Here is a 15,300-nt window from a genome sequence, read left to right as displayed (position 1 = left end):
AAGGGTTAGAAAAAAACTGGAATTAGCAGGTAGCGTTCCTCCATAAAAACAGAAAATAAGGTGTTCTTGCTATGGATTCTTTCTGGACTTACTGGTCAACTGAAGAAAAAGAGAATAAAGCTGTTTGATTGGCCCCGTCTGTCGACCAAATTTAATCCAAATGAAAATTTATGGAAAGAGTCCAGGAGAGTTTCTCATAAATAAAAATTTGAAGACCTTTTCTGCTGAAAAACAGGGATCTCCGTACAGTAACTAACCAACAAAATGGTTAGACATAAAAAAGAAAAGAAAAAAAAAAAGTAAGCATCTCCTGATCTGCTTTATCAAACACATTTTAAAGTACCGGTATCGACTTCCATCCTCATTCCTTGTATGTGTGGATTACTTGGGTTGATACCGACCTCTGGTGGATTTAATGGTAACAGTCTGATTAAAGTGAAAAAAGGGTCTTTTTTCAGTAGCCCCCCTAAGTAGTACTCAGTACTGTCATTTTGTGGCATTTCTGTGACGAAGACATAACACAAACGGGCAAATCTTTTTGATTGTAGTTCAAATATGCAAGTTTCCAACTCTTGACTCAGCAGCAATTGGAAATGCAGTTTAGTGATCAATACCAGATCAGGTTTCAGTTCTGCAGTTTTTTGGGATAAATGACATATTTTAATCAGGATAATTTCTATAAATGATTAGTCTGCCAGTTTATAAAGTTTAAAAATCCTTACAGTGCATTTACAACTTTCTTCTTGTAAGAAATGAATAATTGATGCACCTAAATATATTTTCTATCTGCAAAACGCACAAAAAATATTCTTAAATATACACTTCAGTGGAATTTTTATACCCCTAAGATTGATTGTACCATCACTTCACTACATACAATACTTTAAGTTTCAACCAGTTTAAAGATAAGATAAAAAAAAAAAAAAAGATGTAGTTAGGCAGGAAGGATCATATCTGTTGGCCTTTTTCATTATATTCATCATGTTTAACAGCAGAGCAGAAACAAGCATTTCCAGTCATAAACAGCTGAAAAAGCAGAACTTTAAAGGGTAACATTTGATCACGAGTAGGTGGTCTTGGCCCACTTTTGGCAGAGAACCTTAACACCCTCCATCCCATTAACACTTTGTAGAGGAAAGTGTTTCAGCAACTTGTAGACCCTGCTGGACAGTCTTTGGGTCCACCTTGAGTCTTTTGGTCCACTTTGATAGAACCCACCAAGGGTAGAGAGCTTTCACTAGGAGACGAGTCCCTGCGCACGGTCATATTCTGTGATCAGGCCTTTGATATGGGACAGTTTTTTGTGGAGGTACTCGCACCGCTTCTTCTCTTCCCGATACCCTGGAAACTTCTAAAACAAAGGAAAAAAGTCTGTATTAAGAATTAAATCCATAAACTCTTGATCATTACAGCAGATAGATGCTTGGTTTAGCTTTTATAAAGCCTAACAATCATAGTTTTAATGAAAAAAGAATTGCACCATGGCCTGAAAGGAGTGAATAAGATTAAGAATACTTCAAATATCCTTACTTTCTTATATTTTCGATATTTTTGGAGTATTTGGTCCTCCATGAGCTGGAAAAAAAAAAGAAGAGTGTTACTACCCTGTATGTGTGCCACATTCTGTTTGCTATTCTATTAATGGAGCAGTTTCAGCAGGCTCCCAACACAGAAAGTACCTTGTACTCCTGTGTTCCCGGCGTGAGGGTGTTGATCTTTGAGCCCAACTGAACAAACATCTCAGTGATGGCCCCAATCCGGTCATGAAGGGCTCTATATTCGTCATACTCGGCACAAAAGTCATCTTGATACTGTTGCCGCTGCTCCAGTGTCCTTACGGTCTTGTATTTTCTAAAAAGAAAAGGGAAATATGTTTCTGGAAAACAAGCATGTGTCAGGTCCATCCACTAGATGGCAGTCAAGTCACTGTGTTAACAGCATAGTGTGTTGACCAGATGTATGAATCAAGGACATCTGATGTTTAGTTTTCAGACTTATTTTCAGTGACCTCATATTTATATCGCCTTCTATGTTTATCTGAATGGGTTAAAGTTAAATCATACTGTTAGGGGAAACTTTTCTTTTCAAAAATAAAAGGTTAAAAGTGAAATTTGAAACTACTCTGCTACAACTCCTGAAGTAAAGGTCGAGTCAGGTTTTATTCATAAAAATAAATTCATGCAAGAAAAATGTTTGTAAACTTACATGAAATAGTCGGGCACTTCTTCAGCTGAGGTTTTATTAACAGGTGCTTTGTGTTCTCCATCATCTGGAGCTGCGTAGAACACACATTCACATAGAGGAATAATGTTATTTCTGCATACTAATTCAAATCAGACAACAGGCCCATCATATCAGGGCTAACTGTTATTTAACAGTGTGTCTGATAACAGCCAATCCAAGGCGAGCGGTTACATGAGCCAAGCAAAGCAGGAGGTAAATCTGCCTGCTGACAGGCTCGACCATAGGTCACCCAGCTGTTCTACAGTCAATCATCAACAGAATCAGCGCCTTTACTGCTGATTTGAATTTAACTATATCAAATATAGTTTAATTGTTCTATATTTCTAGGTTCAAGAAAAAAAAAATAATTGAACTTAATCTTGAACTCGTAACTCTTTGTTTAAACAGCCTTTATACACAACTCTATCCTTTATCTTTACAGCATGACATAAATTATAACCTGGTAAAACTTGAAAACTCACCTTTATGATTTTGTTGGTTCTGCTTCATGTCTGGACTAGTTTCTATCCAGTCTGGCTTTAATCGATCTCGCTCCTTGTCTTTGTGTTTCTTGGACCTTTTCTTTTTGTGCTGGCCATTAGTGAGCTGCTGTTCAGTGCATATAGAGGAGCCATTGTGTCGAGGTTTGGGACTGGGTAAAGTGGGAGCTGGTTCCATCCCCTCCAGTTTAGAAACAGTAGACGACGTGCTGAGTTTGTGCGGCGAATACAAACCATCTGGGTTTCCCTGAAGACGATTATTGGTTATGTCGGGCTCGGTTTTTGTTGCCACACAAGAGGTTTCGTGATTGGAGGAGTTATGAGCCCCATTGGTGCTACAGTCCGCATGAGGAGGTGACTGCAAGGGCAGACAGTGTTCTGACAGCTTTTGTTTTTTGGGGGTTTGGGTGTTAGAAGGGTCCAAAGCTAGTGAGCGTTTCTAGAGGTGAGAGAAAAAAGAAATAAATTAAAGCTTATTAGCAAACTTCCAAAGCTTTTAGTATGTGGATAAATAATTTCATCATGCTGAATAAAATTCAGAGAATGAAAATGTTATAGTATCAGGAAACTCTAAAAAAGAAGTAACATGAAATGTTTGGTCACATTTATGAAGAAAACCAACTCAAAGTTAATCCAGTTTAGCCTATATATCAACCTACATAGTATTGATAACAATAGACACTGATAGTGCTGAAAATTGTGAGTTAGACATTTGCCACTATTTAGATAAAAATTGCCGTTTTAAACAAAGTAAAAATAATAAATGCAATCTAATCAACTGTGTTAAAGGTAAAACAACTTCTCAGTGAACACCCATTATCAATAAAGACTAGTTGTGGAACCAAACATTTCCATAAAACAGAACATCACATTACTTATCTTTCCATTTCCTGGATCTGGGCTATAAATAAACATGAACTTGTATTTCCCACTATGTGGAACAGATTCTGGTAAGAGCCATATTTTGTGCTTACATAAAAGCATCAAATTAAGAGGGAAATGCCTCCTAAGTCGTAAGGAAATTAAGAAATGATAAACAGAAATCTTGCAACATGACTAATTACCACTGAGAGATTTTTGGCAGGACTAAGCCGTGAGGGAGAATCTCCAAGAGTTTTGTGCAATGAATGGTTGGGCTGGGGACTCCTTGACTGGTTGCTGTGCAATGGCTGAAGTTTCCTGTGGAGAGATTTAAAACACAACACCTTTACTTGGACTGTTAATCCAGAGTATTTTATTATCCATAAAGAGGAGGAGCATGGTATTGCAGATTTGTGTGAAACAATAAGAGCAACCACAGCTTTGCAAATACAGAAGTAGAAGTATTTCCATAGAATCAATAATCAGCGAAGGTATGCAACTGTGTTTTTAGTAAAATACACGCACGAGGTGTGCACAGAGACTCAACACAGTCTCCTGGGAGGAAAAATAGCAGCACATTTAAACTTTTTCATTGCCAAACACATTTTTCTGGTAATTTTCCTCATACTCCTCCTTCCTTAAACCAGAGCCATTACCAAAAGTCACTCCCTGCAATGAGATCTTGCCTTCGTAATTATAGTGACAGTAACAACGATGTTCTTATCAATTAAACAGCAATGACTAACTCTGCTTATAAAACTTAAAAAAAAAGAAACCTAATGAATAAACTGATGGACAAAATGCTGAACAGATAAACTAACCAGAAAAAAAGCATTTTGAGGTATCTCTAACCCCTGCTTTATTTATATTTATGATTTTATTTTGTTTTTTAAATTTTAAATTACTTGGATGAGAACAACTGAAAATATTTCAAACTTAATGGGGCTGCTGCAACTTACTGGCAGGAATACAGTATTTCTAAAATGTCACTGAAGCACATGGCTTCAATGTTTTCTGGCAAGCTCTTAGAGATCCCTTCCAAAGTGCTCAGCCTTACAAGCCCTGCCATTTGGCAGGATAATGCATAAAGAATTTTCTACTGCTTTGATGTCTTTATTAAAAGAATCAACACTGCAAAGGAGTCTTCATTTAAAAGCAGCACACAAACAAAAAAATAAACATCACACTGACACTAATACAGCCCAGTAAAAATGTTATCACTCTCTTATACTGTGTTAGTTTCTATGTGAAGCTGAAATGTTTGGATCACTGAACATATTTTCATAAAAACAGTAAACTTTATCAAATGCAAAAGCAGTTTATTTATCTAATCTATCACAAAAACTTAAATAAGAATCCATAGGAAGATTCACTGCACTAATATTTACCAGCGAGGACAACATGAAGGTCGTCAGGCTTTTAAAAGTCTGGTTAAGGTCGTGTGTCAGTAACACAGGTTCAGACTTTCATTGGGCTTCTACAGGTATTTTGCATTCATGATTTTATGGGACCTCCTTTGAAGGAGGAAACTACCTGTGTTACATCAGATATAGCAGACCCACCAAAGAATTACGCTATTTTGGTTGTTTCATATTTTCTCCAAAATCTTTGGGATTATTAAAATATTTTGGGGGGAAAGTAAGATGTTTTCTTTTTTATCTGCAGTGATTTTAACCCTTGAAGTTCCCCTTCCTTAAATACCAACTGCTTTTTATTAGTCAGGTTACATTAGTCTGATATTAAAAGTTTCGTCGATTTCAAACTTTTGGATGCATTTGCATTACCGGTGGATCAATTCATGCATTTTCTCTAACTGTTCTGCACAAGGTCAAAAAAATTGTAATGACCTATTACAATTAAAGCCATGTTTGCAGATGGTTTTATACCTTTATGCTAAGATTCATAGTTTTCAGGTAGTGTTCAAAGAGAAACATGACAACTCACATGCGTTATGACTGTTATTAAAGACATTTACAAGAAAACGTTAACAAGAAAAGATTAATTATAGAATTTATTATTATTATCATTTTTTTTCATAAATATTTGTATTTTGCATTGCTTAATTCCCACCTGATAAGGAGCCTGTGGATAAGCTGCTTCTCCTCTTCCAGATATCCAGGCCAGTCTCTTTGGACATGTTTGTAAAGCTCATCTTTCAGAGAGTAGCTGTTGTCCTTAGGATTCAATTTACCAACCTAGAAAAACCAACATCCCCCTTATATGTTATAAATCCACAGGAGAAAGGACAAAGTAGTATAGCAGGAAACAAGTTGAGCTGAAATTGTAAACAAACCAAACCCCATTCTAAATTCCGCTTCCCTCCTCTGACACACTGCTGTTGTACTAACTTTATCACTTGTACATAAACTAATCCCACTAATACAAACATACTAATCTCAACCAACATTTTCTGCAATCACTCAGAATCCAGCCTGAATGACCTCACGCCTCTCCTGTCAAAACACAATCTTCTCACATCCAAAGGGGACTAATTAAAGCACAGCCCTAATTACAGTAACTAGTGGCTGCACAGTCTCCAGCTGATGATTGCATCGGGACTCTTAAACAATGTGAACATAGAAAATATGCCAGAAATAGACCTAATGATATTAGAGAGATTTATTTTTAATTGCATGACTGATAATCAGAAAAGTGATATTTATTGGGATTTCTATAGTTGCTGTTTACATTTTTTTTTTTGGTCTCAAGCCAGATCTGAAAAGGCAGTTTAACTGCTTTTTGTGTCACATTTAACATTTCAGATAAAGTATATCAATCCAACAGTCACTTACCTCTTCTAGTACAGAGGTCAGATCAGCTTTGTCCTTTGGGCTGGCCCTCTCCCTCTCTAGCCACAGTAGCATGTCAGGCTTCCTGTAGGGCTTTAGGGCTAAGAGATGAATGATGCGATCCCTTAAGGGCCGATGTGCCAGAGGGCTTGGGATCAGGGTCCTTTTGTTGCTGGGGGAGTGTTTGTTACTGCTGTCGGAACCAGAGACCAGGCCCTGCTTCCTTTGCACCTTCACACATTTACCTAAAATTAAAGTAGACACAGAGATGTTAGACAGGTATCTTTGATTAGAGCCAATAGGTTACACCAATATTCTCAAATTGTTAAATTAAGGTCATTACTGCACTAAGCTAAACAAAAACAGCATTCTTTAAACCCATCTAATAACGAGACTCAGGCAGTGAAATTATCCTGTAAAAATACAGCCAACATTCCAAATCCTATCCTGAGGGGAGATTTACAAAATTTCAAAGCCAAGCCCACACATGAAAGACAGAGAAAATGCTTAGTCATTTTATCTATTGCTTTTAACATAGTATGCTTTATGCACGTGCAGCTGATAAGCCTGTATTAGTCAGCTTGAATAAGTAGGTTCCATGCATGAACGCAAAGAATATGGTGGAAAGCTCATGCTTTTTTTTCTGTCTGCAGAAAACAGGAGGACTGTTGCACCAGTGCAATTGTGTGGTAGTAGGAAAGGGCTCATCATATGTATCAAGAGTTGGTAAAGAAAACCAGTTAACTCAGAGAAGGCATTGTTCCTGGTGAAGAACTTATTTGAACTGGACCCAAGTAATGTCTGGTAGATATATAATAACTCTAATCTCATTAGAACCATAATCCATACATTATTTTTTGAAGGTTTTAAAGATAAGAGGCTAACACTGAAAGATGTTATTTACACATCCAACAGTTAATTACGGTAGGTCTGAAATGTTTAAAAAAAATTGAGTTTTCTGCAAACGTTTTTACATTTTTCATGTTATAACTTCCGTATCTTCTTCTAAAGTCACCTATAATAAAAATACAAATTGAACGTTGTTGGAGAAATTTACCTCTGCATTTAACCCATCCCCTTGGGAAACAGTGGGCTGCCATTGTTGGGCGCCCGGGGAGCAGTGTGGGGTTAAGGGATTTGCTAAGGAACCCAGAGTGGAGGCTGTGGGGATCGAACCGGGTACTTGCAACCTTCTCAGAGCAAAATGCACTGCTGTAACCACTAGGCCAATACTCCCCAACAACACACCTAAATATGAGTCGTCCAGTGTCTCATTCAATTTTAATGCACATACAGCTGTTCTGTGAAGAACATTAGTAGACAAAAGTAAATATTTATTGAAGAAGGTTTTTTAAGTCTGATGCCAAAACCGATATTTTGACATTAGTCTAACCAATTCCCAATATGTACTAATAATAATTTTGGGCCAAATTTAGATGCCAATACTGCTTTTTTGGGGGGGTTATGTATCGTCACCTCCCACCTTCCGTGCCACCATCTGCACCAGAGTATCAGTAGGCCTCAAAGTGATTCTGGCTAAACGTCCGGCATCTCTGGAGAGGGAAGCAGTGCTTTGCTGACTGTTTTCAGTGGTAGCAGGAAGTGGTGACTTGCCCCCTTGGAGGAGAGTTCCTGCCTGCCTTAAGTGCAGGAGTTTAAGTACCTTGGGATCCAGTGCATGAGTGAGCGGAGAAGGGAACAGGAGATCAATAGCAGAATCAGTGCAGCTGGAAATATAGTGTAGACGCTGGTCTGTTGTGGCGAAGGGACAGCTGAGCAAAAGTACAAAGCTCTTGATTTACTGGTCGGTCTACGTTCCTACTCTCTCCTATGGCCATCTAAATCATGACTGACAGAAAAAGATACAAGCGGCTGAAATGAGCTTTCTCTGCAGGTTGGCTGGACTCTCCCTTAGAGATAGGGCGAGGAGCTCACCCATTCGGGAGAGGCTCAGTGTGGAGTAGCTTCTCCTCCACATAGAGAGGAGTCAGCTTAAGTAGCTCTGGCATCTGTTTTATAAGCAACCTGGATGCCTCCCCTGCAAGGTGTTCCAGGCACATCCCACTTGTAGAAGGCCCAGCGGACATCCCAGGGGACGGCCCAGGACACGCTCAAGGGAACATGTCTCCTGGGTGGCCTTGGAATACCTTGAGCTTCCACCAGCACAGCTGGATGAGGTGTGGGGGGAGAGGAAAGTATGGGAGTGTCTGCTGAGACTGCTGTCCCTACGACCCGGTCCCAGATAAGAGGAAGACAACAACAACTAAAAAACATATCTTATTTTCTTCCTCTTCAAACTGTCTGCTACATCATATTTGTCAATCACATAAGATCTCAATACTTATCAGTCGTTAAATATTGTGTGACGAAATGCACAAGCGTTGTGCTACCAAGAAATGGCTTTCCACTGAACAGACTACAAGATTCATAAATTATAGCAAGGTTATGTATCAACAGTTATCTTGGACCAGGTAATGGAGGTTTTCAGCTCTTACTAAAATAACCTGTAGTGCAACATTTCAAACATGAAGCAACTAGAGTTTTAAAAGAAAACAGCTTGAGGGATGTTTTAGTTTCATTAAAGTCAGTGCTGAGATTCCCAGGGTGGCTCACAATAAATTGGAAAATTTAAAGAGTTCTTCCTGAACACTGCCCCGTGTATAAGCCTAGTGTCTATACATAATGTGTTAATATAACTGGGCATAGATTAACAATCTCACGGATGTCTCCAGTTTAGTTGGCAGGTCTTCCTTTCCAAGCATTAAATCACATACAATTATGGAAATGGAGGACATTTTTCATACTGCTGCCTATAATCACGACTTAGTGTATGTGCATTTTCTTCTGAGAAGTATAACATTACTGCACCATAAAAAGACAGACCTAACCACAAAACAACCTTTCATAAACTGTGTCTAGCTCTACTAGTTTTGTAATGGTGGAAATCTGCTTTACTCTTTGGCCCTCTTAGACTAGCTGCTAGTTTCAACCTTTGAATAAAAATCTGATTTTTTACTAAAATTAACACATCCAGACAGTTATATTCTGCCATTAACACAACCTAAATTTAAACATAAATAATCTGAACAATCGCTTCAGTGCTGTAAGCAGTTATGGAACTTAAAGCTCATTTTGGCCAAATCTTACTTGGTCCTGGCTTGATCTCAATGGCTGTGCGGCTCCAGATATCCTTCTCCACCTGAGACATGCGCTCCCGTGTGGTCTGGTAGGAGTCGTCTGTGGCACAAACGGTGATCTTGTCTTGAATGCTACCCTGGCTCTCCAGGTGATCCCTGCCCTCCCTGTACATACAAAAAAGGTATTTAAGTCCTGGAGCTCATTCAACATTATTTACATTTGCCAAATAAGTTCTGTCTTTTTCTTAATGTTAAAAACTGCTTCTAGGACCACATCAGGTACAATGTCCTATCTCTATAAAAACAGATTTTAATCTCTGGAGGCTTAAAGTGAGTAATGTCATCTCCTTGGCAGTGCTTTGACCCTGTGAAGCCACAAACACTGCTTCTCTGTTCTCACTGGTCACACCTTTAAGTTCTTTGGAGTTTAGAGCCCTTAAGGTTATCATTAAATCTGAATGTGACCAGGCAGGCGTTGTGTTCATTGTAGTGAGGTTAAAGAGAGAGGCCAGCCCTGCAGTTGCAGCCTGACCCCACGTTTACTTTGAATTCCATTTGTGGTCTACAGTGGAAAAAGTTCTGTGTGCTGCTCACCCTGAGATAAACTGGTGAATGCAGTCAAAGCTGGACTGAGGCTTGTCTTTGCTGTCACTGGAAAGGTAAAATGAGAAGACTCGGAATCCATCTGGAGATTCGGCCGTCGGTGCTGGGATCTTTATGTACTGCCAAAGACAAAAACATAAAGTACACGTATGAGTACAAAGCTGTTAGGAAATTTCCTGAAAGCTTGAATACCTTTGCAGTGCCCTAAAAAACGTATTCTTTTTCCTTGAGCTTTGAACAAAGCAGTTCATTACTTGAAAGTGGAAAGGAAAATGAAATATGTTTTTTAAATGACTTTTGTATGATGAGGCTAGATATTTTTTATTTTTTTATTTCCAGAATAGTCAGAATATTATGAGAATAAAGTCACAACAAGAATAAAGTCAAAAAGTTATGAGAAAAAGTCGTAAAATTAGGAGAATGAAGTCGTAACATTACAAGAATAAAGTCCTAATATTAAGAGAATAACATGACAACTCTTCCCTAAAATGAGGAATGTTGAGCATCATGTGAAGCATATACTTTGGCTCTGGTTTGACAAATAAGGAAATCTTTTAGCACACCAGCATCATATTGGGCAGTAGGTCAAAGTGGACTCGGGTTACTGTGTGGTGATGCTGGTGATCATCATATGCTGGTCGGAGCTGGAAGCTTTCTTTCTGAAACAGGCTCTGGTATGACTTACTTTTCAACTTTATTCTCATAATATTCTGACTTTATTCTCGTAATATTACAACTTTATTCTCGGAATGATACGACTTTATTCTCTTAATATAACAACTTTATTCTTGTAATTTTATGACTTTATCCTCATAATATTACCACTTTTTTTCTAAACATACCTATAAAAAATGTCAAGCCTGGCCCTGATACTGCATTGCATATTTGTACCTCATGAGTGAATATCTTTTTTAACTTTACTACGTTTTATTGCAATTGAAGCTTTACATCTTTTGGTAAGTGTCAACCAGCTTTACCAGTTAGATGGTGGATGTTCATATTTTCCCCATTTTCCCCCCAGAAACAGCTAATTTAAAAGTTCATCCAAAAAGTAATGAAAAAGTGTCAAGATCTATCCTGTACCATCACTTTTGGCCACCTTTTCTCCCAAAAAAATTGAAATCTATCAATATTTGTTAAAATAATTAATTTTTTCTTCACTTAATTAGGTAAGTTACACACTTTGACAGAGGAATATGACAATTTACGTTTAAAAAAATAAAACTAAAGTTTCTTATTTCGAGTGCATAATATCTAATTATTTTTATTTTAAAGGTAGAAATGCTCATTCCATGGCTGGTCACCTTATTTACCTTCTCAAATTAAGGGTAAATACACTTCTTTTAAGTAATTAGTACTCATTTTTAGATCTTTTTTTTCAGTGTACCACCACCATTTTTCCCTTTAGGGATAAAATTTGATTTATATTAGTTTTGTATGTATTTTAAATCAAAATAAAAAAAAAAGTTATATTTTCCTCTGAATTAAACCATCACTTTGTGGTTGCCTATCACATTAAATTACAATAGAATTCATTCAATTTTGTCTTTGGTCTAAATGTGAAAGAGTTCAGAGAATATGAATAATCTTTCAAAGCACTGCATGTTAGAGGAAAGCTAAGCTAGCTGTTTTAGCAGTAGTATTTTGGTAATATTTAACCTTTAGCAGCTTGTGTTTGCTGACAAGATTGAATTTATCTGCTGGTATTACTATTTTCCGCAGTGTTATGTAATAGACATATTTAATTTCTCCTTACCAGCAGCTAAACATTTACAGTGTAATCTCAGACATGCTGCGAAAACCGAAATAACAACTCTTTTTTTTTCAAAACTACTCAGCGAAGTTGCTGGTTTGTTATGTTTCATCTTACAATAAATATGATTGAAATATCCACAAGGCGTGCCAGTCATTAGGGCTGCATAGCACCTCCCAGGTCAAAGAAAATGACCTGTAGCTAGTCATAAGGAGATCCAGTCTGATAGCCAAAACATAACAAAAAACAAAGGGAAATGCTCTTTCACTCAGGCTTTAACTTTCCGTGCTACAGACAGTCCATTTCTTCCTCCTTAAAAACAAGCCAAAGGCATACAGTCTCTCTGTTAGAAAGCTGTTATATAAAATGACCCAAAAACCTACTTCTACTGAAAGGATAGTTCAACATAGAAAGTCATTAACCTACAGGTAACACCACCTTTAAAACGTAACTGGGAATTTTCTTTCCTCTACACTCCCTGCAGCTGCGTCTCAGCAATGAAATGGGCAGTTTACCACTTTTGCCCATAATGTGTCCTAGATTCAGATAAAGCATTTTTTTAATCTTCCACCCTATTTATGGACAAATTTCCACTAAAGCCTACATTTGTTTAAATGAAACTGCCTCTTTAGCCACTACCCGTGAGTGATTGATTACCAGCCTTGTGGCTGACAGCACACTGCTCCCAGCAGATGTGACAGGCAGGACTTTGGCTGTCACAAATGCCCAGTCATGCAGCAAAGCCATAAGCATTTTTTTCTTTGCAACATGGAGCCAATGAACAGCACGTCTCCTCAACACCCCTCCTCCTCTCCTAAAACCCAACGCATGCCATTCACCCTGCCCCCATCTGCCTCGAGCTTCCCCCTCATGTGCAGAAAGGCCACCCGAGTCAATACAAAACGCAAAGCAGCCCACAAGGCCGAGGACACTTGAGACAAAGCTGACCATTAATTTTGACCCATTTATGTCTGGCTGTTAACAGGATGTGGTTAAACAAAAAAGCCCTTCCTAGAAACATTTAGCCAAAACAAGCAAAAAACATGAGCAGAGAGAACAAGAGAGCTATTCCTCCAGGACTGTTCATTAGGGGAAGCAGAAGCAGTCATAAATGAAAGACATCACTAAAGCAGAATTAATAAATGGTGTTAAAGCTGAACAAAAGATCTCTGATAAGATGAAATGTTTAGCATTGCAATAGTGCCACCATGTCCCTTCTTTCAGTTTATGGCAGTGGTTTGAGTCCCCCCTCCAGCCATGCATTAGATTTGCCTGTCACCCCAATCCATGCCACCGTACACACTTCACATTCTAATTCTAATCAATGTCACTTGGGTCAGACTGTTCAGAGGTCACCCCCACTTTATTCACAGCTTCCTTCCCAAGCTTCATAACCATATGGCATTTAACCCATTAGTTCCCAGTGGTTTCCCGAATCCCACAAGTAGAGCCGCTCCAGCTGATCACATGATCACAGGTGCTGCCCAAAAGGTTTTATGAAAACCTCAGTGAAGTCTGTGTTCATCTGTACTAAGGCTGCAACTAACCAATTATTTTGCAAATCGATCAATCTTTTATTCATGTTTTCGATTAATTGATTAATTATAGGATAGCAATGTTCTTGAAAGAAGAATTTTTGTGAAATTTAATCAGGTGAAACCAAAACTTTTCCACTTGAGGAGATCTGGATAGGACATATTGACAGGCGAAAAAGATTTTCCTAATAAATGCAAAATGTTTACATATTTTTACAACTTTGGTATAATTGCTGCTCTAAGTGATCGCTTTGTCAGCTAAAGGCATGTTTTAGGGCAGGGGTCTTCAACGTTTTCCAGGCCAAAGACCCCATAACTGATTGCGAGATGGTGCGGGGACCCCCTAATTATATATTGTATGAAATTGTGTTATATGAAACTGCTCCTATAGTAACTCTATTAGATATGGAGTAATGTAACAAAAGTAATTTCAGCCTGGGATTATTAAAGTATTTCTGATTCTGATTCCTGGTTGATGGGACAGGTGTTGTGAATGAAATGGTGCCCAGCTAGAAAGAGCTCCTGTGTGTCGCTGAATGTGAGCATTGTAGGGTTGTCAAAAATATCGATACTTAAAAAAGTATCGATACTGAAACGTTGTATCTGGATACAATACTAATTTTCAAAAGTATCGATACAGTGCCACCACCAGTGGCACCTAAACAGTCATTTATCTAAAGTGCAGAATATAGGAAAATGCACTTTCTGAACATTGTGATTGAATAATTCTGTGCACTTTTCAGTTTCAGACTTTTTTTGTAACACTTTTTTTGTAACACTTGTAATACTCTGCACAGCAAACAACCTCAAAATATTGTTCTTATTGTTTATTGTATTTATTTATTGTATTTTAATTATTAATCAAAATATTTCTGTTGAAATTTGGAGTTTTTATCCTTGTGGTATCGAAAATGGTAGCGAGTATCGAATATTTTCCTTAGTATCGGTATCGTGACAACCCTAGTGCATTGATGACTGAAAGACATCTTTATCCTCCATTTATCCGTTTACTACAGTGTGTTGAATTCATGTTAATGTGGATTTAAAGACATTTCAATTAGTGGAAAAAAATTGCAGGAGGGAATATAAGAAAAGTCTAATCAACCAAAACTTTTACGACTCCCATGCAGTACCTCTGTGGAACCCCTAGGGGACCCCCTGTTGAAGACTTCTGTTTTAGAGTCTAAACTCCAGTTAACGATTAATCAATTACTAAATTAGTTAACGATTATTTCAATAATCGAGTAATCACGATTAATCCGATTAATTGTTGCAGCCCTAATCTGAACCAGTAAGAGTCATTTTTGATCTGTCAGAGATCAGCCAGAGTTTTCTCAGGAGACTGAAAAGAAATAACCTGGCTGTATATGAGACGAACTTCCCAAACGGATAATATGAATTTTCTTAGCATGAAATTAAAGTTTATTCTTATTTATACTTCAACATCTCTATCTCCTTTGTTACAAAAAAGTTTTATTGCTTAAATAAATAAACTACTCCTATAATTTCTACACTTTTTCCTTTGGACCACTTATCTTTAAAGCGTTCTATGTTGCAGTGCATATGTTCCAAAGTTCATATAATTAATCAATGTAAATTGTATGTATTAATAGAACACCATTTACATGTATTGTTGTAATTGTTTTTTTGTTTTTTGTTTTTTTTAGGTTGGAACTGTTTAAAGCGATAGTTCTGTATTTTTGACATGAATCTGTATGGCATCCCCATCACCAGCGGCATGCAATCATACTGACTTACCCCTGGCAGCGTCCTGTGAGCAGAGTTATCGTCCAGTTTTGGTCAAGCCGAAAGTAGTCCTGCAGGTTTTTAGGAGCAGCGAAAAAAAAATTTTTTCTCCCCCAAAAACTTTATGTTTAAAAGAGTGATATTTTCGCATCC

At 37.7% G+C, this 15,300-nt stretch overlaps 1 protein-coding gene across 1 annotated transcript in view; it reads right to left on the bottom strand.

Annotated features, from left to right (window-relative positions):
* Positions 1–353: 353 nt before the first annotated feature.
* Positions 354–15,300, bottom strand: part of LOC107100591 (RNA polymerase II elongation factor ELL-like) — a 29,883-nt gene continuing 14,936 nt past the window's right edge. The window contains exons 3-12 of the mRNA XM_015399133.1: positions 10,105–10,232; positions 9,521–9,675; positions 6,377–6,618; positions 5,655–5,779; positions 3,788–3,902; positions 2,706–3,162; positions 2,206–2,275; positions 1,680–1,851; positions 1,531–1,575; positions 354–1,351 (exon numbers count right to left, since the gene is read on the bottom strand). Of these exons, the coding sequence (XP_015254619.1) occupies positions 1,238–1,351; positions 1,531–1,575; positions 1,680–1,851; positions 2,206–2,275; positions 2,706–3,162; positions 3,788–3,902; positions 5,655–5,779; positions 6,377–6,618; positions 9,521–9,675; positions 10,105–10,232 (1,623 nt within the window). The 3' untranslated portion in view covers positions 354–1,237. The remainder of the gene's footprint in view (positions 1,352–1,530; positions 1,576–1,679; positions 1,852–2,205; positions 2,276–2,705; positions 3,163–3,787; positions 3,903–5,654; positions 5,780–6,376; positions 6,619–9,520; positions 9,676–10,104; positions 10,233–15,300) is intronic.

The sequence above is a fragment of the Cyprinodon variegatus genome, unplaced genomic scaffold (assembly GCF_000732505.1).
Source record: "Cyprinodon variegatus isolate N-32 unplaced genomic scaffold, C_variegatus-1.0 Scaffold990, whole genome shotgun sequence".
In the NCBI taxonomy this organism is placed as follows: Eukaryota; Metazoa; Chordata; class Actinopteri; order Cyprinodontiformes; family Cyprinodontidae; genus Cyprinodon; species Cyprinodon variegatus.
Note: the sequence above shows the minus strand (reverse complement) of the source record. Positions and strands in the feature narration are given on the sequence as shown.